The sequence below is a fragment of the Anser brachyrhynchus genome, assembly GCF_964034855.1.
Source record: "Anser brachyrhynchus genome assembly, chromosome: 5".
Taxonomy (NCBI): Eukaryota; Metazoa; Chordata; class Aves; order Anseriformes; family Anatidae; genus Anser; species Anser brachyrhynchus.
Genome location: NC_137699.1, coordinates 6,239,882 through 6,264,426, shown reverse-complemented (window position 1 = coordinate 6,264,426; position 24,545 = coordinate 6,239,882). Strand labels below are relative to the sequence as shown.

At 37.0% G+C, this 24,545-nt stretch overlaps 1 protein-coding gene and 1 long non-coding RNA gene across 8 annotated transcripts in view; one reads left to right on the top strand and one right to left on the bottom strand.

Moving 5' to 3' along the window:
* Positions 1-24,545, bottom strand: part of LOC308195236 — a 303,868-nt gene that overhangs the window by 198,726 nt on the left and 80,597 nt on the right. The window lies entirely within an intron of this gene.
* SYT9 (synaptotagmin 9) overlaps positions 1-24,545 on the top strand; it is an 81,806-nt gene that overhangs the window by 39,520 nt on the left and 17,741 nt on the right. For 4 of the 5 annotated variants that reach the window (XM_080592288.1, XM_080592286.1, XM_080592285.1 and 1 more), the window contains exons 4-6: positions 22,017-22,137; positions 23,238-23,409; positions 24,044-24,173. In XM_080592288.1, the coding sequence (XP_080448414.1) occupies positions 22,017-22,137; positions 23,238-23,409; positions 24,044-24,173 (423 nt within the window). The remainder of the gene's footprint in view (positions 1-22,016; positions 22,138-23,237; positions 23,410-24,043; positions 24,174-24,545) is intronic. The other variant, XR_013951359.1, reaches the window with a different exon arrangement.

The following is a 24,545-nucleotide window of genomic DNA, read 5'->3' as shown; positions in this document are numbered from 1 at the left end:
TAAATTTAAAGGGAAGAATTATAAAGGCAGAGAAACTCACATGGACGGCCTCAGATGTATAGGTGTACGCTCTACAATATTTTAATACACTACTCACCTACTGTGTGAGTAGGTTCATTGAATTCTGCGGGATTACTCTTTTCAGTAAGGATTCAGCCCAGCACAGGAGGGGTTCCAATCCAGTTCCTAATTTGTAAGGGTTTAGACTGGGATATGACACAGTTAACATGCAGTAGCCTGAAGTTCTGGTGATTCAGAAGACACATTTAAGCAGAAATAATCCGAAAAAGAATTCTTAATTAGAAATTTATGTGGCTATCAGCAAATTGCTTTGAGATCCTTTGTCAACGAGAAGAGCTATATAAATGCAAATTTCTTTCATGGAATTCATTTTATTTATCCATTTTATTTAAAAAAATGAAACAGATTTTTATTGTGTTTTGGTACTAAATATGAAGGGCCGGATACATCTCTGTTGCAAGATTTTGAAACTAATAGAGTTACAACACAAATGAATCTGTCCCTGGATATCTATTATGCATTACTGAAAACAGAAAGTAATACAGTTTTAGCATAAGAAATATAGCTGTTGGGGTTTTTTGTTTGTTTTTAAATCTAATCCAAGCTCTGTGCCTTCCTCACACTTCCATAGCATCTATATTCCTGAATTACTTACAAGTGCAGTTCTGGTAATCTAAAAAGTTTTGTGTGTATTTTAAAGGCTGTTCACTTATATTAATTGGCTCAAATCTATCCAATATAGCCACCAAGACGTTTTCTATATAAGAATGTTTTGTTGTAAGACCTTTCTAGGTTGGAGGGCTCAGATGCTTTGCTGGAATGGAGGGAAATACTTCAGATAATATTTTAATTAAAATATATATATATATTTTCAAAATATATCAAATTTCATTTCAAAATACATCAAATTTCAAAATTTCATATTTCAAAAATATGGTGGTTGGAATATAAAAGTTTAGTGGCATAGGGAGAAATAATGTTCTTCAAAAATCTAGCAAAACAAGAAAATGTATCCAAACTGATTGCAACATGTTCCCTTTTGTAGTGGTTCTCAACTGTGGGCCAAAAAAGTGATCATTACTACTGCTTTTCTGCATTTATCTTACCCAGTTGGTAGCTTGTGTTACAAGTCGTCCACCTTAGCTGTAAGCAATTTCAAACATCTGAAGCAAGATGAGCCCAGCAAACAAGGACAAGAATATTCAAGGAAGACCCAAGAGGCAGCAAGGAACTAGGGAAACCTTCCCACTGCCTTGCTGTGATGGCCAGACCCTGCAGAGCCTTCTACTCAGGAATCTCTCTGCTAAGTTTCAAGCTATGAAATGTGGAACATCTTCTTAATTCTTGCTGCAAGTGATACTACAACTGTGCTGTACTTTCAGAGAGACTCTCCAGAAATTCTAGACCCAATTTTAGGGCTTTTCTCGATTCAGTTCTAGAGATGATGCTAGACTGTATTCTAGAGGGGGTTGGGTTGTATGGATCTTGCAGTTGGCAATGACACAGTTGAAATGCCCTGGGTAGGGATTAAGGAAAAGCAAATGCATGAGTGAACAGTTGGCTGAGGGGTTGGGCTCAGAGGGTTTTAGTAAATGGGGTTACATCAGACTGGTCGTAGAACACTAATGGTGTTCCGCAGGGCTCCATTTAAGGGTCTGCAGAATTCAAGAAGCATTTGGACAATGCTCTCAGACATCTGGTTGAATTTTTAGGTAGACCTGTGTGGAGTCAGGAGTTGGACTCAATGATCCTTGTGGGTCCCTTCCAACTCAGGATACTCTGTGATTCTTTTAGGATAGGTTACAAAAACATTTGTAATGTATTGTTTGGTAGTCTCTCAAACATATTCATTGTTTGGAGTATGTTTTTTTCTTGTTGTTTTGTTGTAATGTTCATAGACTAATGGCATGTTTTGAAGAGAAAAAAGTTGTTAATATTTCTTTGATTGCCATCTTCAAACTCAAATGTGATCAAGTGAGAACATTTGGCTTTGGGGCAAAAGTCTTTGTCTTTTCCAGCCTTAATTATTCTATGAAAATAAAATCAACAACTACAAAGGACAGGTAGCTGTTAGTCCATTTCAGAAGAATGAGAACTTTCTCCTTCAGAAGATTCTCAGTAACCACTTCTACAACATTTTGTGGATCCAGAAAGAAAAATAATTGCTTGTTAAACGCCTGGCAGCTATGGGGCACAGAGAAGGATTTCTGTGAACTAGACATCTAGCTCTGGTTCATCATGGTTTGTCTGGATTCTCAAAATGTTTGGCCTTCATCTGTCTCTAAGCAGGTGATCTCTCTAGAAAAGAAGAATATTTAAAGGTGGCCCTCACTTAGAGCAGGGTAATAATGAAAGTAAGAACAAAGAATGGAAACTTTCATTCGTAACTGGGTCAGCATTTAAAGCAAAAGCAAAACAAACAGCAACCAAAAAAAGAAAAAAAAAGAATTCAAGTGGTATCTTAGTACACATGATAGTGTTTTGACAAGGAGAGAATTAAAAAGTGGGATGGTCATAAGCATTTGAAATTTTCCATTCTGGAAGTGCTGATTGTTCCCTGCTGCTATTCTCAAGTTTGCCCAAGAAAGATAGATTTGAGAATTTGTATTTTTAGGCATTTATGTTGTATAACTGAGATGTAATTGGAATCATAACATCACCAGAAGGAAGTTCCAAGTTCCCTGTTTCAGAGATGTTAATGCCAACCACAGTATGTGTGGAAGAGAGGCAAAGAGAGAGACTAAATGATTTCAGTCAGTTGCTTATGAAAAGCATAATAAAAGTAAAATTTTGAAGCTGGACCAAGTCTACCAGGTTTTCTGAAGTTCAAAACTCTGTTCTGTCCTCACACTGAGAAAAAAATTTCCCCAAAGGTTGCATCTCTCAGGACCACTCCTGCTAAGAGGCTGTGTATAATTTAATGTATGCCAAATACACATGCATACTGCTTACACCCCCAAAACTCAAGGAAAATAAATCTCTGTCTTTGAAAGAAGTAAATACTGTGGTAAACTCATGGGCAGCAAAACAGACACAGAGGACATGACTTGCTTGAGTCTGGGCACCTACTTAATAGCAGAAATGAGACTGGGTTCAGAATCTGCAGATTCCTGGCACCTATAGCACTGCTTATCTTCAGCAGTTTACACTCACTGCAGCTGGCAGTAAGTCAACTAAGTCCACCTACTCTGATTTTAAAAAATGTTTAGCTTGTCAAGATGTTTTAGCCAGTATTTCTAAAATTCCTTTTTTGGCAAATTGCTGGATTTTTAAAAAATAATGACATTGAGCAAGATCTCAGGAAAGCATTTAAAATGTTTACAGTGTTTTTTTGCAGTCAACAGTTTGAGAAGGAACAGAAACAAACCAAATCTCTGGCTCTAGGTATGAATTCAAACCCAAACTGTTAGTGTTGAAGTGCTATATCTACTTTTTTGGGACTGTAACAGTAAATGAGGAACACTAGATGACTTTTTTTTTTTTTTTTTGAAATACAGAAGACCTATCTAAGCATTAATCTGGCACTCCATTTGCAGAAAATCAGGTAGTCTTTGGCATCAGGAAAGCAATCAGTGCAGAGATGTACCCATTTCCTTGATATGCAAATACAAGTCTTCTTGGAAGAGAAGAGTCTGGGTTTGCAGACCCAAATGTCCTGGCCACACTAAAGCATGTCAGAAGCTTAAGGAGCAGCAACAGTTATTGCATGCCTAGGCAAATTAAGGCAGCAGACACAAGCAGTAAGATTCACCACACTTAAATTTTAGATGGATTAAAAGTAATCAATAAAAATACACAACCAAAACCAAAAGCACTCAGAAAACTACATACAGTAAGCTTATTTACCTTAAAGAGGCAAACTAGTGGATATTCATCTTCTCATAAAGCACAAAGGTCACTCTTTATCTCATATTTCCCCCCCCCCCTTTTTTTTTTCCTTTTTTTTTTTTGAATTTCTCACTACTGTGGATTACCACAGTAAGGATGAAAAAGAAATCAATTAGCTTTCAGCATCAGAGAACTGCTTTAGCCAGGGCTTTTCCTATGTTTTTGTTTGTTTATAATAACTGTATATTTAAATGGGTTCATTTTCATTATCAAAACTGGGTTTTTCCTTTTGTCTTTTTGTGTTTTCTTTTTTTTTTTTGACTGATGATTTTGTTAATTACTTGTAGGAGCAGATTTCCTAGAAATAACAAAAGTTTAAGTGATTAGAAAACAGCACTCAGCATGGCTAAAGAAAGGACAGATCAAGTTATTTACAGTTGTATGAAGTAGAGAAAATACTGACATGTATTTTCAGAAAATTTAAAGCCAATGGATGCCTAATCCTGTTTGGAGCAACTAGTGAACTGTGAGAATTATAATTGAGAAAACTTGGAGATGGTCCAAAGTCTGAAAAAAAAGTCAAATGTTTTGAAGAGCAATGATCTGAGATGCAGATAGGCTGGTCGCAAGTCAGCAGTACAAGCACTGCAAGTGTGACTCTCAATAATCAAGAATGGTGACAATTCAGTGTAAGTGATTTCCGAACAGTCTTTTAGCTCCACAGGCATGGCCAGAAACAGAATGAATCTTATAATAACACTGAAGCCTCAGTTAACGTCTACGGGGGCATTTGGACTAGTTTAAGGCCAAGTTAATTCAGAGAAATGTGTATATGTGTATGCACCACATGAAGTTTACCGAACCTGGGAACACAGACATCAGGGTTTCTCTACCAAACAAACAAACAGTAGAAATAGGACCATTTCAGTGAAAGAATTCTGGAGAGAAAAAATAATTTTAAACTCAGTAATTTGAGAAGTCAAACTTCAGAATAAGATGTTTTGATTTTGCATTTGGAATGCCTTTCTATTATTCAATATATTCAAATATTCAATATATTCAAATATTTTGAAAGTTGAAATAGGAAAAAAAACTCTGCTTTTTTAAATCAAAGCAAAAATTTTCAAGTCAAGTTATATATTTCTGCTTCAAAATGGAAATAACTTGTATATATAACTGAGTTTCCATTTCCTATGAAATGGAAATCCTGGTTTCTGCACCAATTCTTCCCCAACCCCACAATGCTGCATATTCTCGAGTTCCTCTCTCCTCTTCTTCCTTTACATTACATGTACCTCCCGCGTCCCAGCTCCATGGCTGTGGTGTGAAGAACACTTTCCTCCATGTATTAGCCACATGCTAAAGAAGGTTAAACCCAATCCTAAATTCCTCTTTTTCTAGATTATTGCAAAAGTCTATAACCACCCATGTAGTATACATTCCCCTTTCTTCTCACCCTCCTCTGCCAATTCTTTCTATCCAGAAATCACTCTCTAAACAATACTCAGCCCTCGGTGAAGCAACTCACAATAACATACATCCTGCGTACAAAAGCAAAGGCAAAATGTGATCCTGGCCAGCCAAGCCAGCCTTTCAACTATACCATGCAATTTTGTTAGTGGAAACAGCAAACAAAAACAATGCTCTAGTATTTTACAGTTCATAGGCAGCATTTCTTCAAGATGAGCAAAGGGCATTCGCACAGCGGTAACTCTGAAACAGCTGTATTAACTGATCTTCGCTGCAACCAGCCTGCACATAATTTGAGATTAGATTGAAACCATGGCCATTTTTTCTACAGGGTTATATAACTTTCAGCTTAAATATGTATTTAGCCAGGCAGGGAAAAAAATCATTTCAAACACACATTTAATTATTAAACAGTTTGGGGAATGCTTGCTTTGTCTTTTTATTTATTTATTTATTTGTTTGTTTGTTTGTTTGTTTTCTAGCAGAGGCCCTGGAGAGTATTTAAATAGCTTGTAAATTCATCAAAATTTCTGCAAAATCCCACTAAGTTTAGTTTCAATATTTGGAGCCAAATTTGAAAGCATTCTTCATTCTGATCAGCACACACTGTACTTACGTGAAAAGCCTCAAGCCATTTTTAGTCTTTAAACCCCACGAGATATTAGAACCATGAGGTATATTTCTCCACCAAAAAGTATGTTTTAGAGTTGTACACCTTTCCTCTGTGTACAGTCTGTTTCTCCAGTTCTTATGCAAAAAATTTCTTTTCATATATATGTCAGTCTGGTATTAAGTGATAGGTGGACATGTTGCGTAACCTAGGGATTATGTGCAGCTGTGCTCCAAACTCTTACCAAGACACACAGTATATTTGTGCAGGTTAGTGCAGAGGGGAATAACCCCTAGGAATAATCCCGGCTATTTGGGAAGCACCTCCGGCACTAAATTACAGAGTTGCTGAAATTAGGAGAAGGCTACACCATTTGCTAAATAATTGTGCAAGGGCTCTCTTCAGACCTCCCCACTGACTTTGTGGGGGGAAAATGTCAGAAACTGCAGTGAGGTTTGAGCTGACTGGTGGAGCAGGATATACTGCAGGAACACTCAACTGAAGTCTTTATCAGGAAACATGGAAAAAAAAAAAAAAAAAAGAGTAGCCCTGTACTATTACTTAAATAGACAATGTTATTAATAACAAATGTAAGAGATATGGAGTGGCACCAGGAGAGGAACTAGCTACATATTAAGCCTGCATATTCCCAACCATGTGTTAAAGACTTTTGGTCAGGTACCACCCACCTATAGCTTTTCTAATCTAGGAGGCTTTTAGCAGCTGATCATGCAGTCTGAAAGAAATAAAAGATGAAACAATCAGATTGACGTAAATAAGAACAGAAACTTTAAAAGATACAATACATTTTGCTAAAATTTGCCTATATGTTCTGCAAGTATAATAGCAGCTGTCATTCCAGCCTGACTGTTGCTGCAAGGCCTCACAGATGTATGACAGCTTCTCCCTCTTCAACCCTGGCCCCTCAGAGCACGAGGGCTGCTTCTGAGGCTCTGTAGAGAACCTAGCTCAGGTTACTACAAAGGTGCACAGCTACGCTCTTCAATTCTTTCACTTTGTTAGAACAGATGACTTGACAGCCAAACTACACAGGGAAAGAGGGACACAAAGGCATCCTTCTTTCAGTGAGATGTTTTTCTGGGAGCAGAGCTAAAGAAAAAAAGGCAAAACTGAGATACCTACATCCAAAAAAGCCTTTTTTTATCAAGATTTATCAGTCCCATGGCCACTAGCTTTTTACAGCAGAGATATTAACTCAATATTTTATTTAATTCTTCCTCATGCATATACATTTTTCTAAATAATCAGAAAGGAGCAATTTATAAAGCATAGCTTTTCCACTGGCAACATCATTTTGTGCTTGCCTGGATAGGATCAAATTGCCGACACTCAAACCTCAGAATCCTGCCCTGGTTCTCACAAACACTGAATGGCAATTTACAATGCCAACTCAAACACTAGAGGAAGGGATATATTAACTTCTGTAGTTAGACCTGCTGAAGACACTGGGACTTCTCACGTGGGTAAATGACGCATATCGTCGCTTGTAGTGTCTGCGCCTTCCCACGGCTCCCTGGCAGAGCATCAGAGTGAGTACTGCACATGGTGTAGTCTGGTGAAGTGGCAGGCTCAAATGAAGACACTATGTTAATAACGTTTGTGGTAAAATGACATTTGAGATTCATATAGCTACATTTTTCTGGCACTTTGTTGTCTTGATTAAACACCTTGTTCTCTTTACTCAAGAAAACAGTAGTCACAAGCTGCAGCTTACCTTAGCGAGTGTTTAATCATTTGCTACTGTCATCAGGCAGACTCCAAATGAAAGCTACATACGCCATCTGGAAGAAGATTTCTGACTAGTGATGGCATCTTGCTTGTGATGGTTAGGGAAGCAGAAAACAACTGACAGCTGGAGGTTTTCACAGTTGATTATATGAACTATTGGGATAAATTCCCCACTCAGATTCTTGGACCAAATCTGGCATCTCAAAAATAGCAGTTTATCACAACATCAGAAAACGTAACCCTGCCTGTCAGACAACCAATTGCTAGCAGCCACAGTAGAAGTGGCTGAAGCCCACTAGTCCTCCTACCTAACACTTCCTGTTCCATTTCCTGCAGAAAAATTCTTTAAAAAGGAGCAGTGGCTAGGCAAATAGCAATACACACAATATCTAATATTTTCTATTAATCTAAAAAGTGCTACCCAAACACTATAAAATTTAATGCAGAAGAGTGAAAAAAATGATTTCCACACTAATTTGTACATTTATTTTCAGAATTCATAGGGTTCTTTATATGTTTTATTTTAAAAGCATGCTGGGGTTTTATAAATATAATTAAAAGCCAGCTGTGGTTTAATCAACCATTTGATCTACATTACGATAACTGTTCTGAACAACCCCAACGATAAAATAAATATGTATGTGGTATAGGGGAAGAAAGTCTGTACAAGAAGGATAGGAAGAAAACAGTTGGCACTGGTTTCAAGCCCCCTAGAGATTTTTTACGAGCATCAGGAAGAAAAGAATCACTTTAAAATAATGAAAACCTTTCAATGTCTGTACTCCACTGAGCACAGAATCTTACAGTAAATGATAATCTAACAATAAACTTCAGTCTCTATTGGGACTGCAACATTCTGTGTGGGTAAAAATGAGTGGTATCCAGCATGACATCTTGACTCTACTGAAGTCAGGGAAAAAATTACCACTAGAGCTCAGATTTCATGCATACCCTTCTTGCTACAGTTTGGAAACAGTACCTTGTAAACTGTATAAAAAGCTACATGGAATGATGTAAATAAATCACCTGAGGTGTACCTCAAAAAATTCACAGAACATCAGAACAAGCAAGTTACCATCCTTTTATTCCTCTCTGTAAAACAAATACATGACCATGTCCTGCTCAACAAAGATTTAAATCTCCACCTTCTCCTCCCCCCACATTAGATGGCTAAAATATGAGTGAGTCACCTGTCAAACCTGTTCCTGGAAGAAGCAGACAGAAATCCCTATATCAGAAATAACCTGAGTCCTATATCCACATCATCAACTTTGACTGGCTGGCAGCAGCCCTAATAGAATGAAAACAGAACAGATTATTGTTCTTCAAGGTCTCTGCGGTGAGCACCCTGAGCCATTCTTTTCAGTAGCTCAGCCATGTTTCTCATTTACTTCTTTTCCAAATTCTACAGTTTACTCGTTATCAGCAGTCTTAGGAAAGTCGTGGGAAACACTTCACTTATCACAAAGCTTTTATTATAAAACACATAAATAGTATGTATTATATATTATATAAATATTATATATTATAAAACATATAAAAAGCATCTCTTGTGATTTCTATAGCCATAATATATATTTTGGTGGGGAAAACAAAACAAAAAAGTGTGCTTGTTTTAAAAATAGGCAAGTAGATTTAGCAATAGATGCTCACTCTCCTTCCCTCCATCCAGACATTCTCTTGTTCTCACAAATCATTTATTTCAGGAAACTTTTCAGTGCTAAAGCAACACACACAAAAATTGACATTATCATTCTTTTCAGACAGTCTTGCTCCAAAAGTTATGAGTCACAGTGCTCAGAGATAAATACAGTAAATTATTTCAAAATCATACTTCCAAAAAATTGAAGTCAGGCCCTTTTAAAGTGTCAAATTGAGTACACAAAATCATTGTTCATTCTCAAATGAACAGTTCTAAAATGAACTCATCACTTTGGACAAGGCAACTCAACCTTTTCTTCATTTCTAAAATATTATATTGTTTAAATTACAAACAACTAAAAGAAAAATTTGAGAAGGCATTAAGGTGACTCCAGGATACTAAGTCAGTCTCAGATTTTCTAAAAATGCAACCTTCTTCCTACCCACATGGTAGTATGTACATAATAACACCAGTTATTCTGAGTATAAACATAACCATGCAGAAGCATGGGCAACTCACCCTGACCCATGTCACGCAAATGCATGTGATGCCATCAGGAAGGGAGTAAAACTAGCCATAGCAAAAAAAATCCTTTTCTTCTCTAGATGATATCGTACATGTAGTGCATGCAAAGTAAAACAAGTAAAAAGAAAAGTCTCTAAGAGAAGGAAGTTCTGTTGACTCACTTTTATGGACTTACAGTACTAAAGCACTTGTATCTATACTTAGTGCTCTCTTTTTATCATGCATCTTATACTACTCTCCGTGCATGCTCACTAAAGTGGTCCTAAAATTGCCAGCAGTACTTGTCTAAATATAATAGGGAGGCATGAGCACATCTGATAGAGAAGTACTACTACATAAAAAGAACTGTTATCACACTACACAATCACATTTTCACCTGCTCATGCCGTAGGCACCTGAATGATACACTTGAATTCAGAATCTACATTTTCTAAAATAGATTTCTGTCTTCTTTTCCTTCCCTTTCATTTAGCTTCCTCACAGTCTTTGGTTTTAATTTAAAGCTGTTTTTCTGTACAGCTCCTAAGTAGATGTAGTGCTACATTGGTAAACTCCTTAACAGCTCCAAGGTTAAAATATTCTACTCATTTGCAAGGTAAGTGAATGATACACAGCAACAGCATAAAATCTCCTTCCCCACATCTGAGTAGCTTAGTGTCAGAATGGCAATAGTGCAGAATAATCTCAGAAGAAAAGAGGGTCACTTTATTTGCACGACCCTTTGAGCAGCATCAGCAGCTACAATTGAGAAACAGAGAAATGTTTCTGGCATTGCCTAAGAGAACTGGTAAAAGCAACCCCTACTTGCTTGATCACCACAGATTCCATGGCATTATTTCAGGTCAGTCAGGGAGGTTTGCCCTGAGAGGGTTATATACCAACAGCATATTGGCACATCATGCAGTTGGCAGATTTTACACAGCAGTCTGTTGTGAAACTGGCAGTATTATCTCTGGGAGGAAAAAGAACAGCCTCCCTTAGAATCATAGAAAGATTTGGGTTGGAAGGGACTTTCAAGATCACCTAATTCCAACCCAACTGCCATGGGCAGGGACACCTCCCACTAGACCAGGTTGCTCAAAGCTCCATCAAACCCTTATCTCCCATGGTTCCCTCTCACCCTGAAAAAAAAAAAAAAAGAAAGAAAAAAAAAGCCAAAAATTTGACTTCTCTCCTGATTCAAATGGGAATTCTTCTTGTAGCACAGTTTGATAAATCAAGGATGGAAGCAGTTTTCCACACTTCTGAAATGATACTGTCATTATCATTGATTTTATTGTCCTTCCTTCCTCCATTATTTTAATTTCTTTTGTATTTCAAAATCAGAGAGATTCTAAAGCATAACATGAGACAATTTTGCAGTATTGAAAATTTAGGTGTTTTGTCTATTTTGACATATTTAATAAATGTGCTTTGTACGATTAACTTTAGCATCCATAATTACATTCTTTTCCCATGTAACGTGCAATTACAATGAATGGTCATGCAAGGACAACTAAAGCAGTGTGACTGCACACCTTTTCACCCAATCCATTAACAGAGAATTGCTAGTAGTGAAGTAGTCTCTTTACCTTGGCTGCTTCACTTTGAAATTTGTAGTGATTTTCTTTTCTTCATGACCCATTTAAATAAATTACTAAGAAGTAAATGAAACTTCTATTGAAATTGCTTTACTATTGTTAAAAGTGGGTAATTTTACAGAGAAGTGTTACTAGTAAAATGCATGTTAAATTTAGTTGTGCATTCAGTTTAATGGCAGGTTATGTGGAATGCTCTCAGATGTGTTTTTAAGCCATAAAGATCCCTTTTCATCATTTTTCTCTTCCATATATTCTTGGGGATGGTGCATTACAGGTGACAGATTAACAGATTACAAGCCAATATTTTGTGTTTAGTTACACTAACAGTAACCAGAGAACTTTCAGAGGTAACAAGATTTAAACATAAGGGAGTTCTAGAAAAACTTTAAAACAAACCCAAAAAAACAGAGTAGTTCTCAAATTGGGGGGGGGGAACTATAACACAACAACAGAATTGTCATCTCTAGAGGACCAAATCCCTTGAAGAAATTTCAGTGGAGAGATACTTTATGACTGGTTTTAAAATTACAAGGAAAACCATGAGAGGTGCCTATTTGAAAGAATAAATATATTTCACTGAAGTGACAATGAAGAAAATGTCTCTGCAACTCTTAGAAAAAAAATGAGAAATATTCATAAAATTACACATCTTTCTCCACCTATCAAATGGCCACTAAGCTTAAAGGGAGAAAGAGAAAATTTTGAAAATTCTGCCTTAGGTATACCTTATTAACTGAGGTATTACTTCTTGTATCACTTTTTAAGGAAACCAAAAAGGATGAGAAAGAGAAATAGAAAGGCGCGTCGGGGATGTCACTGAATTTGGATTTGATTTCCAGATATCACAAGAACTTTTAAAATGATTAGATGAAGTTTGGATTAATGGCAGTACACTAATTAGTAGTTATTGTAGTCTGCAAAAGGAGTCCATTATACTCCAGTAGTCAAAATCTAGGGGTACAGTGCTTCTTCACCATCTGTTTACAATTAACAATGAACACATGCTGTTCTAGCTTCTGCATTCATTCCATGAGAGCCTTGAGCAGAATAACTGCCTCCTGGCCTTCCAGGGCACATACCCAGAAAAGTGTACAGCCGACTCTCATATCTGCTCTACTGAAATTAGATAGATTCACACAGCAAATGCCTAAAACCCAACAAGAAAGATATGATAAAAAAAAAAATTCTCAGAGAAAAGCTTTGTAATAGCAGGAATTACATGCTACTGTGACATAAAGGTTGATATTTGCTTTCTAGTTTTCAAGTACATTATATATTTTTTGAACATTCTCTTTTTTCATATTAACTTGTTCAAAACTAAAATGACTTGTACAGACTTAGAATAAAGATAGATTCAGATTTATAAAAATGACCCTTCTTTATCACCTATTTTGAATACAATCTGTCCTAAGCCCGAGTAGAAAGGAAGTCATCAGAGAGCACCCAATGTAATCATAATGGATCCATCCATAAAACACCATAGGTGCTTATACAGACTGAAAAGGAGGTTTTTTCCCCTGATACTGTGACTTTCTTTTTTCAACACTACCCACATACTTGTTTCTCTCCTCCTCAGGGTGATGTGATTAGAATTCATGATATAAGAGACGGCTGCTTTACACAACAGAAGATGCCAGCACTGAGAATGACATTCAGTGCTAAGGAATAGTGAGGAACTGCGAGTAGGGCCTATAGCTTTAATTTCATCTCACGTTAGCAGCATGTCCATATCAGCTCTTTTCTGCCGAACGGCTGCTCTGTGAGACTTAATTAAGACAGCGTCAGGGCATGATTAGGGCCTGCAGCTCCCTGGGGCTGGGCTGCTAGGAGCCGTGTTGGAGCCTGGCACTGTGGGACAGGCCAGGAGCTGGGGGAGCCCTGGGGACGGCCAAGGCCAGGGCCTGTAGGAGGGCATCCCTCTGGTGGGCCTGGCTTGGTGGAGCACACGGGTGGATGGGAGCTGGACACCATCCTACAGTGTAGCTGGGCCCAAGTGGAGTCCTGGGCCACGGGCTGGGGCAGGAGGGCAGCTGCAGCCAGCAAGGCCCAATAGTGCCCTCATATCCCTGCTACACTGCATGCTTTCAGTGCCTGTACACGAACGGGTAACTGAGTGGGGCTAGAAGCTAGAGAGTTTTTTGGTATTTCAGTGGAGCTATAAGTCCATGTGAAGCCATTGTAACTCAAGATAAAATGAAAGGCTATCACATTAATCTGCATACAAATTTAGTTTAAATTGACATTTTCATTTTAACACATTAAGAAAGAGTGTTAATGGGCAAGACATTCTGGATTAAAATATTTTTTTTAGTTAACTTCTTTTCAAAACCAGTTTTCTCCCTTGCAATTTTTCTTAGAGGTATTTGAAATTTTCATTATTAGTGGGATATTGAGATAATTAAACATTACTTTTAATTTATGTCAGAATGGAAGCAAGAGGTAACTGTTGAGTAATCCATGGCAGAAGTAATTTTGTGTGTTAGAATGGATTTGCCGCTTCATCTTCTTCAAGCTCATGCCTGCCTAGAGATATTGAACACTCAACATGTAATTTAGCCTTCCCCTTCTTACAACAGGCCAGGATTTAGCCTTGAAACCCTGAGGGTTTATTTTCACATCTCCTTCTGTCTGTGCAATCTTCGTCAAGGGTTTTTACATCAGTAAGGTTGGCCCACCCAGATTACCTTGTATTGTGAAATAGTTGGTGCTACAATGGCAGTAACCTGTTTTATTATGGTGTTTTTGTTTGTTTGTTTGTTTGTTTATTTTTTTTGGATCTCAGTATTTCACATAAAATTGAGGTCTAATCCCAGTCAGTTACAGTCTACTGAAAAAATACAGGTATTGACATGACTTATACTGACAGATGTTCATTAAAAGCTTTGGTCCTCACTTTGGGAAACTACTGTCCATTCTTTCAGATTGCATGGTTGGATTGTTTTGTGAAACTGCCCTCTGTGAGGCATCTCCTGTCTGTCTCACCTACCTGTCCTTCCATTTTTTACAATTGTCACCTAACATTAAAACTCTTCTGCTTCCCAATTGAAGTTCTCCCCGTAGATTTTCTTTCAAGATAGTTCTCCAAACACCCATTGCTGTAAAGAACAATTTGCATTTCATTGCTGTTCCCAAGCTTGTCAACATTTCTAAAGCATTACTGCCTTCTCTCCAGAGTCAACTCTGTACTGAAGTATTCTAGCAGTGTGAAATCATCAAACCCACCCTCAAGAGGCTTCCATTTCAAAAGACTTTTGAAGTATAATACCTAAGGCAGCAACCTATAAACACTGACAATATGGAATATAATGAAGTGGAATGTACTGAAAGAAATAGAGGAGCAAATCTGTCCACAGCACTTCAGTTGTAAAGTCACATCTTACAGGTTATGACATTTTCATCTTTAAATATTAGATTAGAAAGATGCAATGATCTTCTTCAGCTCTCAAGTGTTCCCTATCCTTCCCCACACAAAGACACATCCCCCCTCCCCATAACAATCAAAATGATAAAAGATACACTGCAATTTCTGGAAGAGTCAAGGCTGAGGAAGGGTAGGCAGACTTTATGTATTATTAAATCCATACAGTACTTCATATTTTGTAGAAAGCAGTAAGTCACAGAAGAGATGCATAAAGCAATAGCAACTCAAGAAAACAAAATACTTTTCAGAGGAACAGCTTAATTTGCAAGGAGAAACTTAAACTTTGATCAGCTACATCTTTCTTTGACCAACAATGCCATCTAGGCAACCCTTCAGAAACAACTCTGTGTATACCCTCTTAACTCACAAGGAATTTAAAAATTACTTGCATTAACTTTGTAGAGAAGTTTCATTTTTAGAATTCTTTATTTCTGTTTTCCCTTTGAAATCAACTTCTGACACGGCCACACACACATGAACAGGACAAGTATGTCCACTTCTCCAACCATGTCTCTACTAATTTTCATTAGCTCAATTCAGGCCATCTCCCCAGTTCATCAGTTTAGTTTGGAACAAATTAAGACATTATCTCTATCTCAATAGCTACAGGATAATTCATTAGATTCACTCCTAGGCCCAGATGCAGCACTTTAGTCTTTGGGCTACTGAATTAGAAATGTATGTAAAGGATTCAAAGCCAGTAAAATCTATAGGACTTAAGCGTAAATTTTAAAATAACAATGTGTATGAAGTTTGTCTTTACTGAATAGAGGCTTTTAAAAGTAAATATCTTATTAAAGAATAATTTACCAATAGTCTGAAATGACTAAGAAAGAATAAATACATTCTGTAAATGCATTCAGATAACTGAAGACAATATGCAGCTGATTGGAAAGGCAATTTCAGTTAATTGTTGCCATCTAATCATAGGATATAAATGATGACAATGGAGACATTGGGCCTTTAGAGAGATAAGTACATTGACTGCCTACAGGAGAAGGCCTCTGTCCTTGACTTCCTAAGGACACTGTGGCAAGACCAAGTTACGAGTTATGTCCTCAGAGACATTAACTGGATTTATTCTGAACCATTAGCCTTTTTTAATTCAGATCCGTCAACTCCATTTACCCACACTGTAGGATATTTTGACTGATTGACACAACACAAAGTTGTGTCTGGAGGATCCTCCTTATGTGGACTGTAGCAATCTGCCTTAAAGGAAAGTAGTCATGACACAAGGATGATGGAAACAGAAGAAGAAAAAGACGAAATTCCATGCAAAAAGATCTCCAGTCCATGAAGTGGAGACACAGAATTACTGACACCATAGTATAACTTTATCCTGTTTTATGTGTGAAATGGAAAAGACCCTATGACCCTAATCCAATGTACAGTTTTGAACAGCATGCAGAAGAGGAGCAAACCATAAAAGAATTATGAAAAAGAACATTGTTATTGATGGGTGGGGGGTGGGGAAGGGTGGAGCTCTTCTTAAATCTGAAAAAAAAAAAAGTAATGAAATATATGCTATTTGCTTGTTGCTTTACTTTTGATACTGTCTTTATATAGAAGTTGCCAAGATGCTAGGCAAAACTATGAATAAGTTAAAGCAGGAATATCTGCACCCTGAGCTGAAAATTGTAGTGGCTCTCTACCAGCTATTCTGCAGAAAGGATTCCTTGTTCTTTCAGTCCCTAAGAAGTACAGCACAAAGTTGTGGCATTCAGAATTGGTCTCTCAGCCAAGGCATCTGACTAGACGGTGCTCCAGAATATCTAAGAGAAAAGGTAGTAGAAGCTCTTTTATGGCATCACTTTATCGTTAGTAATATAAATCCTAACAGAGAAAAAAATCGAGCTACATACTTCATAGAATCATTGAACAGCCTGGGTTGGAAAGGACCTTACAGATCATCTGGTTCCAACCCCCTGCAATGGGCAGGGATGCCCAGGGCCATAGACCAGGTTGCCCAGGGCTTCATCCAACCTGGCCTTGAACCCCTCCAGGGATGGGGTATCCACAACTTCTCTGGGCAACCTGTTCCAGGGCCTCACCACCTTCATAGGAAAGAATTTCCTCCTAAGAATTTCTTGATTAAGAAGCAAAGTTAAAGCTGAATTTAACTGTCAGAGGAAGAGTTTTAAAAGAACACAAAATATTCTTTTGGTTGGCTAGCTGGCCTAAGTGCTTTCTTTCCTCCTTATAAGGTGGTTGTTGTTGTTTTACTTACATTCTTAAGCTCGTGATACTTTCCATTGTATTAGTTATGCAAGAATCACAGAGGTTCAGCATTTTTATGAATAGTGCATAGTATCAATAGTGCATAGTAACAAATGCTGTGACACAGACAATCTCATGGAGAGAATACTAGGAACTAAAAGGTGCCCTTTCTTATTTTGCCTTTTTATTCATCCCCTCAGACTAGCTTCTATGCACACTTTGTACAGTTGCATATACATGTAAGTGGATAACCAACATGTGACTTGACATGAACATTATATTATGTAGCCAAAGCAGTATAAAATCCAGAGTGAATTACATTCAAACATTTTCGCTTTCTTATAGATTCCTTCACTGCAGTGGAATCAAGTTTCAGAATTGTTTTTTGATATTTTTCTCTAGAAAGTGAAATCAGGTTCATTTTTGCCTACATAGTTCTCAAAACTTTTTTACTTAATTGCATTCATTTTTTTTCTAAGAAAAGCCTGAATAAAAGAAAGACAATGAAATGTAAAAAATGTAATCACACTGAAAAAATAATAGAATTTGCAAATTAACTTGAAACATCAAATATAGTCTGACATTGATGTATTGAAAGAATAATTGTGTAAGATAGACCATTCCCATTTTCCTCAAACTTTACTTAATCATATATCTGTATATATAATTTGATTGAGCCATTAATAAATGCCCGCTTGACTAGAGTTCATTTCTTTGATTTAAGATGTCATGAAAATAGAGTTTTCCAGTTATATCTGTTCTAGTCATCTTAAAATGTGAATCCTTGTGTAATGAGAAGGCAGCTGGCACTCTTCTATTCATGTGCAAATCCAATTAATATCAAACATTTCTAAAGAGTTTTTCCTCAATACACGTTTCTCATACATATAACTCAAAATAATTCTATGAAGAAATAATTGAAAATTTAGAGCTAACTTCATAAGTTCATCGTGTTTGACACCTTACATAACTTACAATCATTCCTAAACAAATTAGAGTCTCAAGTGTTTTCTAGTGTGGTTTTTGCATAAAACTTGTGTCATGGACACGTGCCTGAACTGAATGAATATTTTATATCACTCAAATCTGAACCCAGACTTCTCAACACAGATGATAGATTTAATAAATTTATATCCCAAAAAGCAGATAGCTCTTCTTAAAGTATTTTTTAATTCATTTGACATAATACATATGCCTAGTATATTTAAATTGTCCTTGTCTTAGCAGGGTAAACCACCTCTAAAGTGAATCCATGCAAAATTCAAACCCCCACATTACTAAAGATTAGAATAATGTACAGAAAATTTTGCCTTGTAGTATAGAAGCACAATTCCAGTAAAAATTATGAAATAACAATGAAGGTGGTTTTTTTTGTTTGTTTGTTTAAATTTAGGCTAATTTTTTTTTGCTAGCAGGAAGAAAAAAATAAACAGAGAATTTAATTATAGTGGTAATAAATCCTGTGTTTTAGAAGTTCAAACTGATATCATCTCATTTCACAAAACCTCCAGTGTTTTTTTCCTCATTTCCAGTGACCTGTATAACTGCTAAAGGAGGTAGTATGGGAGCTTACCATTGTCTGAGTTGTACAGCTGACAGAGCAATAAAAATCTAAAATCTCTAAAATAGCTAGTGTCTTGAAAAACTATTTTAACAGTTAGCAACTTTAAAAGAAAAAAGCAAGGGCATAACTGCCTGCAAGTGCTCCCCTTAATGGTTAAGTTGATGAGATGCATAAAACTACATCTAAGCACATCATAATCCCTAATTAGCATTATTTTATTTTTGCAACATAACAGGAAAAAAAAATAGTAGTGGCTGTCTTTTTATACATGGGGAGCTGAGGAACCTGGTATAATTGAGGCATATACTTTAATTAGAGTGGCACAGTGTGGCACTGCATGATAGCAGACCTACCACAGCTTGTCTGCTCCAAAAATCAAAACACAAGTTTCTGAAGACACAGGTATAAAAACTTATAATTGTCTAACTCAAGGACTACGTCTTCTAAAACAGAGACAAATGGAGAACTCATGGCCTATGATTCATCTTTCTTCCTTCCATCCCTTGCTGTCCATTTTTAGATTCCTATTCTCTGTACGCAAACATATTTATGAGAAAGGATAAGTCATTCACAAGAGCAATCTGATGACAAAAATCATCCCCATTTGTCAGAAACTCCTTTTCTATCAGGCAACTTACAGGTTTCACTGAGAAGGTTTGATGACCTGAGCTTCTTGACGCTGCCTCCAAGGAATCATAAGTGAAGCCATTAAGGGTCCATTGTCACAGTTCTCTTTAGGATTACACATCCTCCTGTTTAACAGGATAAGTTACACTCAGCTGAAGACCAGCACAGAGCTGCTGACACAGTACTAGGGAGTGATTTATCATGTAAGCTAATTGTTAACAATTAGTAATTTCAGGAGAAGGCACTGAAAATAATTTTAATATGATTATTATTTTTAAGTTACCAAGTGGAGCACTAAAGCTGAGCGCAGAATGACTCTGCCATAGTTGACAATATCTAAATATTCCAACATATCAGTTAAAACAACAGATGCCTTATAGTTTGTTTTGTTTTATTTTTATGATGGAAGAAAGCTAAGTAATTCAACAATGCTATCTTCTCCTAAAATTTTGTGACCAATTCCTGAAAAATAACCTGTCAATCAAAATCTGCCAGAGTGACAAATTCCCCAAATTGCCAAAAGATGACTTCTCTTAATTGCTTGGAGTGGCTTATGAAATTCTGTTCCCCCTCAGAGTTGCTTGGTTAGCTGCAAAGGAAAGAATTCTACAGCTATGAATCTTAGCACCTCAGAGCTGGGGAACTAAAATTCTGGAAGTTTTTCTTCTTCACGGTGGGGAAAAATTCTTTCCCCTAAAACTGTCTTCCTGTAAAGTTAAGTGCAGGTGTTAGCCAAGAGAAATTTCTCCTGGATATGCTGACACCGCTTTGTAAGCCTGTAGGACTTAATAGCAACATCTTCTCCAACAGCACTTAGACCCTCCCACAAAGCAAGTCAGTGGCACAGTGTTGCAGCAGGTCTGCTTCCAAGTACAATCCACCAAGAGACTCTAAAGAGGGTGAGTCATGTCAGCTATCCTGATATTGTCACAGCCTTTATCAGCTTTACAGCCACCACAAAACACTGATCTTTAGAATGGAAGAGATGACAGTTGACAAAGTTAAGTCAGGGTTAAAAGCTAGTTATTACTGACAAAGGGCCCACATTATCAGCATTTTCCTTCTTTGACAGAAGCTCTCTTCAATAGCAAGCAGCAGAAGGAAAGGACCCATTTCTGCCTGAATGCACATATTTTCTGAAATCCCTTCTGACATACATTTTTCTGCAACAATGACCACAACTCTTTGTCTTGCACAGCTCCCCTGTTAACTCAAAGCTACATACAATGACCTCATAGGCTCTGGGCATCAGTCTGCACAGCAGCTAATTCAGAGACGAACAGATTTGTTAGGAGCCCTTTCAAGGTATTTTCACTTGCCTTTTATGTCCTCCGCCACCCTTCGTTGGAGAGAGGGAGATTGGAAAGGGGAGATGGGGAAGGGTACATGCACATGTATGTGCGGGACAGAAGCTATTACAAACAGCTACTAAAGACTTATCAACAGATGCTTTGATCTTTACACAAATCAAAATGCATCCCTTGATCCATACTTAGAGAGCACTTAGCTTACATGGTCTGTAGTCAAGTAAGGGAGAGCTTAGCAGTAGCATCATGAGATAAGTGAGGCAGTCAAGGTAGAAGAATATCCCCCTTCTGATGGTCATTTCCAGTGTCAAGTTCTACAAACATTCAAAAACTGAAGGATTGTCCATCTAAAAGTGCCTAAAAACAGGACAAGGGCCCCAAATTTACGTATATACATTTAAAAACACCATCTTTTCCATCTAACAACTTTCTGTTAGGCTTGGCTACAGAACTGAGTATCACAGGAAAATTAGAAGGCAAATATTTTCAGTGAATCAGAAAGTTCATTTGAGGTGAAATTCACAAAACAAATATAAGGATTACAGGAACTGACTTTTTCACAACCTGCTGTCCCCAGTGGGGCGCTTCTTCCACTCATTCTCAGAAAATACTTGTTGGAAGCAATCTGTCATCTTCTTCCCACTAACAAATTTCTCGGTGGGATACGTAGGAGAACTCCATTCATACCCCATGTCTCCTACTTTAGACAAGAAATTTCTTCTTGCAAGACAAGAGGTCCTTTCTCATCAACTTTTTTCTGAAGCTTTTTTTTTTTTATTTCCTGTAGAGATTTATTTATTTATTGCAGCAAAGACTGTATCCCAGGCCTCCCTATTCCCAAGGGCTTGCCTCTAGACTCAGTACCTGTTTAACCCTAGCAAATGCCAGGTATTCTGAAGTAGAACTCCTGTGTCAGTGTGTCAGCATAAAACCTAGAACTTAGTTTTGAATTTACTTTCTTCACTCAAGAATGAAATATTGGGCTACAGGAAATAGGTCTATGGAAGTATGGAAAACTTTGTCCAAGCAATGTTCGTTCTGTGAACCTCACTATGGGCATCCTTCTGCAGACCAGAAGGAAAGGCACAGAGATCTGCTGCAACTTGACAACGTTACACACAAATCACTTCAAAACACAAAACAGAACAAACACATTCCAATGCCTCACACTATACCTCATTACTTAAATGCATTTCATCTCCAAGGACTGAGTACTAAAAAATGTAACCACATTTAAACTTCACAACTTTGATGGTCTAGCAACAAATGTAGTGACTTGAATCTTGTATGCAAATAAGTGGCTGTTTTTTCCAGATGGGTTTCAGAATGAGAATTCAGCTTCTGCTTGCAGAAATGTAGATTCCCAAAGGTTTATTTTACCTTTAGCTCATGTTATGGTTAGGGAAAAAATTGTTATTATTGCTTCACATTGTCTCTCTTTCCTTGGAACAGGATAACGTCGATCTTGGTGACCTGATGTTTTCACTCTGCTACCTTCCAACAGCTGGTAGACTAACTATTACAATAATAAAGGCAAGAAATTTAAAGGCAATGGATATCACAGGAGCATCAGGTAGGAATTTATTTAGTGGTCAAGGTGGATTTCTGTCCCATATTCCTGCTGAGTCACAGAACTCCAGCACTGTCAATTGTTTTTTTAAAACACTTACACTGCAAGCTCTTGAGTCACTTAAGTACAGAAGTTTCTGAGAAGTAAACAATATATTTTAGCTCATTCTGTTTTAACCAACAGTTTAAAATATTCTGCTCTCAAAAAGAGAATTATTTCTAAAAACAGAATTATTCTAAAATTATTCTAAAACCAGAATTATTATTTCTAAAGCCACTATGATTCCAAACAGGATTACTGGCCAAACTGTGTTCCTAACATCGGGAACTGTGTTGTACAGAAGACTATTTGTTATGACACAGAGGCAGACTGACCCTTGACAGTCTCCAAGAGCCACTGAGCCAATTCTGCTGCTGTTAGGATATGGACAAAACAGTGATCATCACAGCCTTTTATCAACAACAGCTGCAAAATTTGCTAATGAAAACAAGAAATTAATTCAGATAAGAATTCATAGACTTATTTGCCATACTAGCAGTTGCAGAGCTTCCAGAAAGGAGCTACAAGGAAATAGGTTGTGGTTTTTTGTTGGTTTTATTTTTGTTTTAACTGCATTCAGGAGTTCCCAAATAATTATAATTCTCTTGAGAAACATAATCGACTAAGTTTTACACTTTGAATTATATTACACCATACATCAGTAAATCCTACTGTGTACAATACTATCATCTTCTGTCTGTCCTACAAATCTGTAGAAGTAATAATTACGCTGTTATAAATACACTGATACATAGGCTGTTGTATAAAAGAGTCTTGTATAACATAGTTCAGAAGATATTTTAATACCCTTTGAGAGGTCAGTACACAAAAAAAGAACTTCTTGAACCGAAATTGTTCATTATAGGCATTCAACAATGTAAAGCTTTCCAATGTCCATTACCTCCCAGTCATTCCATGGTAATAAAGAAGCTCAAATTCCAGTCAGGTACAGGTAATTAATTCTGCAAGCAGGTATGGGCAAAGAGACTACTCCCTTTACTTTCCATTTATGTTTACTTCAGTACAACAAAAGAAAACCAACATTATTCTTATGATTCACACAGATCCCTACGTGAAGGTTTCTTTAATGTGTGAAGGAAGGCGACTAAAGAAAAGAAAAACTTCCACCAAGAGGAATACCCTTAATCCCGTTTACAATGAAGCCATAGTCTTTGACGTCCCTCCAGAAAACATTGACCAAATTAACTTGTCGATAGCTGTTATGGATTATGACCGGTGAGATACCTGTACCTGTAAAATAACATGATCTATTGGCTCAAAACCTCTCATTGTAGATCTGCATCCAGAAACAAAGTCATTATTTTTCTTCCAATATATAAGAAATTAAATAATTTGTCATATTGAGTTTGGTAGAAGACTAAAATATATCATATTGTCAGGCAGAATTTCCTTTCTCAATTTTAAAATACAGATTTCTATCCATAACCAACATAACTAAGCTGCACATACTTAGCAGAAGGGAAATAACTGAACATACAATCAGACAGTCCACACACCAATTTGCTGTTTGTGAACAATTACACTAACTCCTTAGACACACACCTCCATTTCTAAAATTGTGGCTTAGTTTTGTATTTGCAACTAATTACAGAGCACAAGCAAAGAATTTTGTACACTCCTCATACAAAAATGAAATAAATGCATACAAATGCACAGTTTATGCTACAATGGGGAAGGCATTAAATTATTTTGATTGCAAAGAGCCAACCTATGTATTTTATAGTTCATTACATTTTGGGTCTAGAATTAATTCTAAAAATCCATGATTAATGTCTCTAATGAAATATGGAAATGGTATGATTCTAAAGGTAAAATTTTAAGAAAAACATATTATGGAACATTTTCACAGTGTAGGTCACAATGAGGTCATTGGAGTATGCCAAGTAGGCAACGATGCAGAAAGTCTAGGTCGTGACCACTGGAATGAAATGCTCTCATACCCACGGAAACCCATTGCTCACTGGCATCCTCTCGCAGAGGTAAGACTTATTTCTTGCTTCCCCATTACTGTAATGTTAAAATTCTTCCATATGGCATCAGAAGTTGGATAAAATTTTACAAACAAAACTAAGATCCACGTGTATACTCTTAAATCCTAGAAAAGGGCTTAGAAATACCAATATTAGTAACAAAGTCTGCTCCTTTAATTACTTTCCATTCCTGTGAATTTAAATGTCTAATATATACATGAAAACCACAAACATTATACACTAGATAAAGGGTTCCATTTTGTTTTGGTGGTGGTGGTGGTTTTTGTTGTTGGTTTGGTTTGGTTTTGTTCATTTGTTTTACTTAGGATCTTGGGTAACTTTCACTGATAATTGATACAAAGAAATAGACCTCTTTTAAGG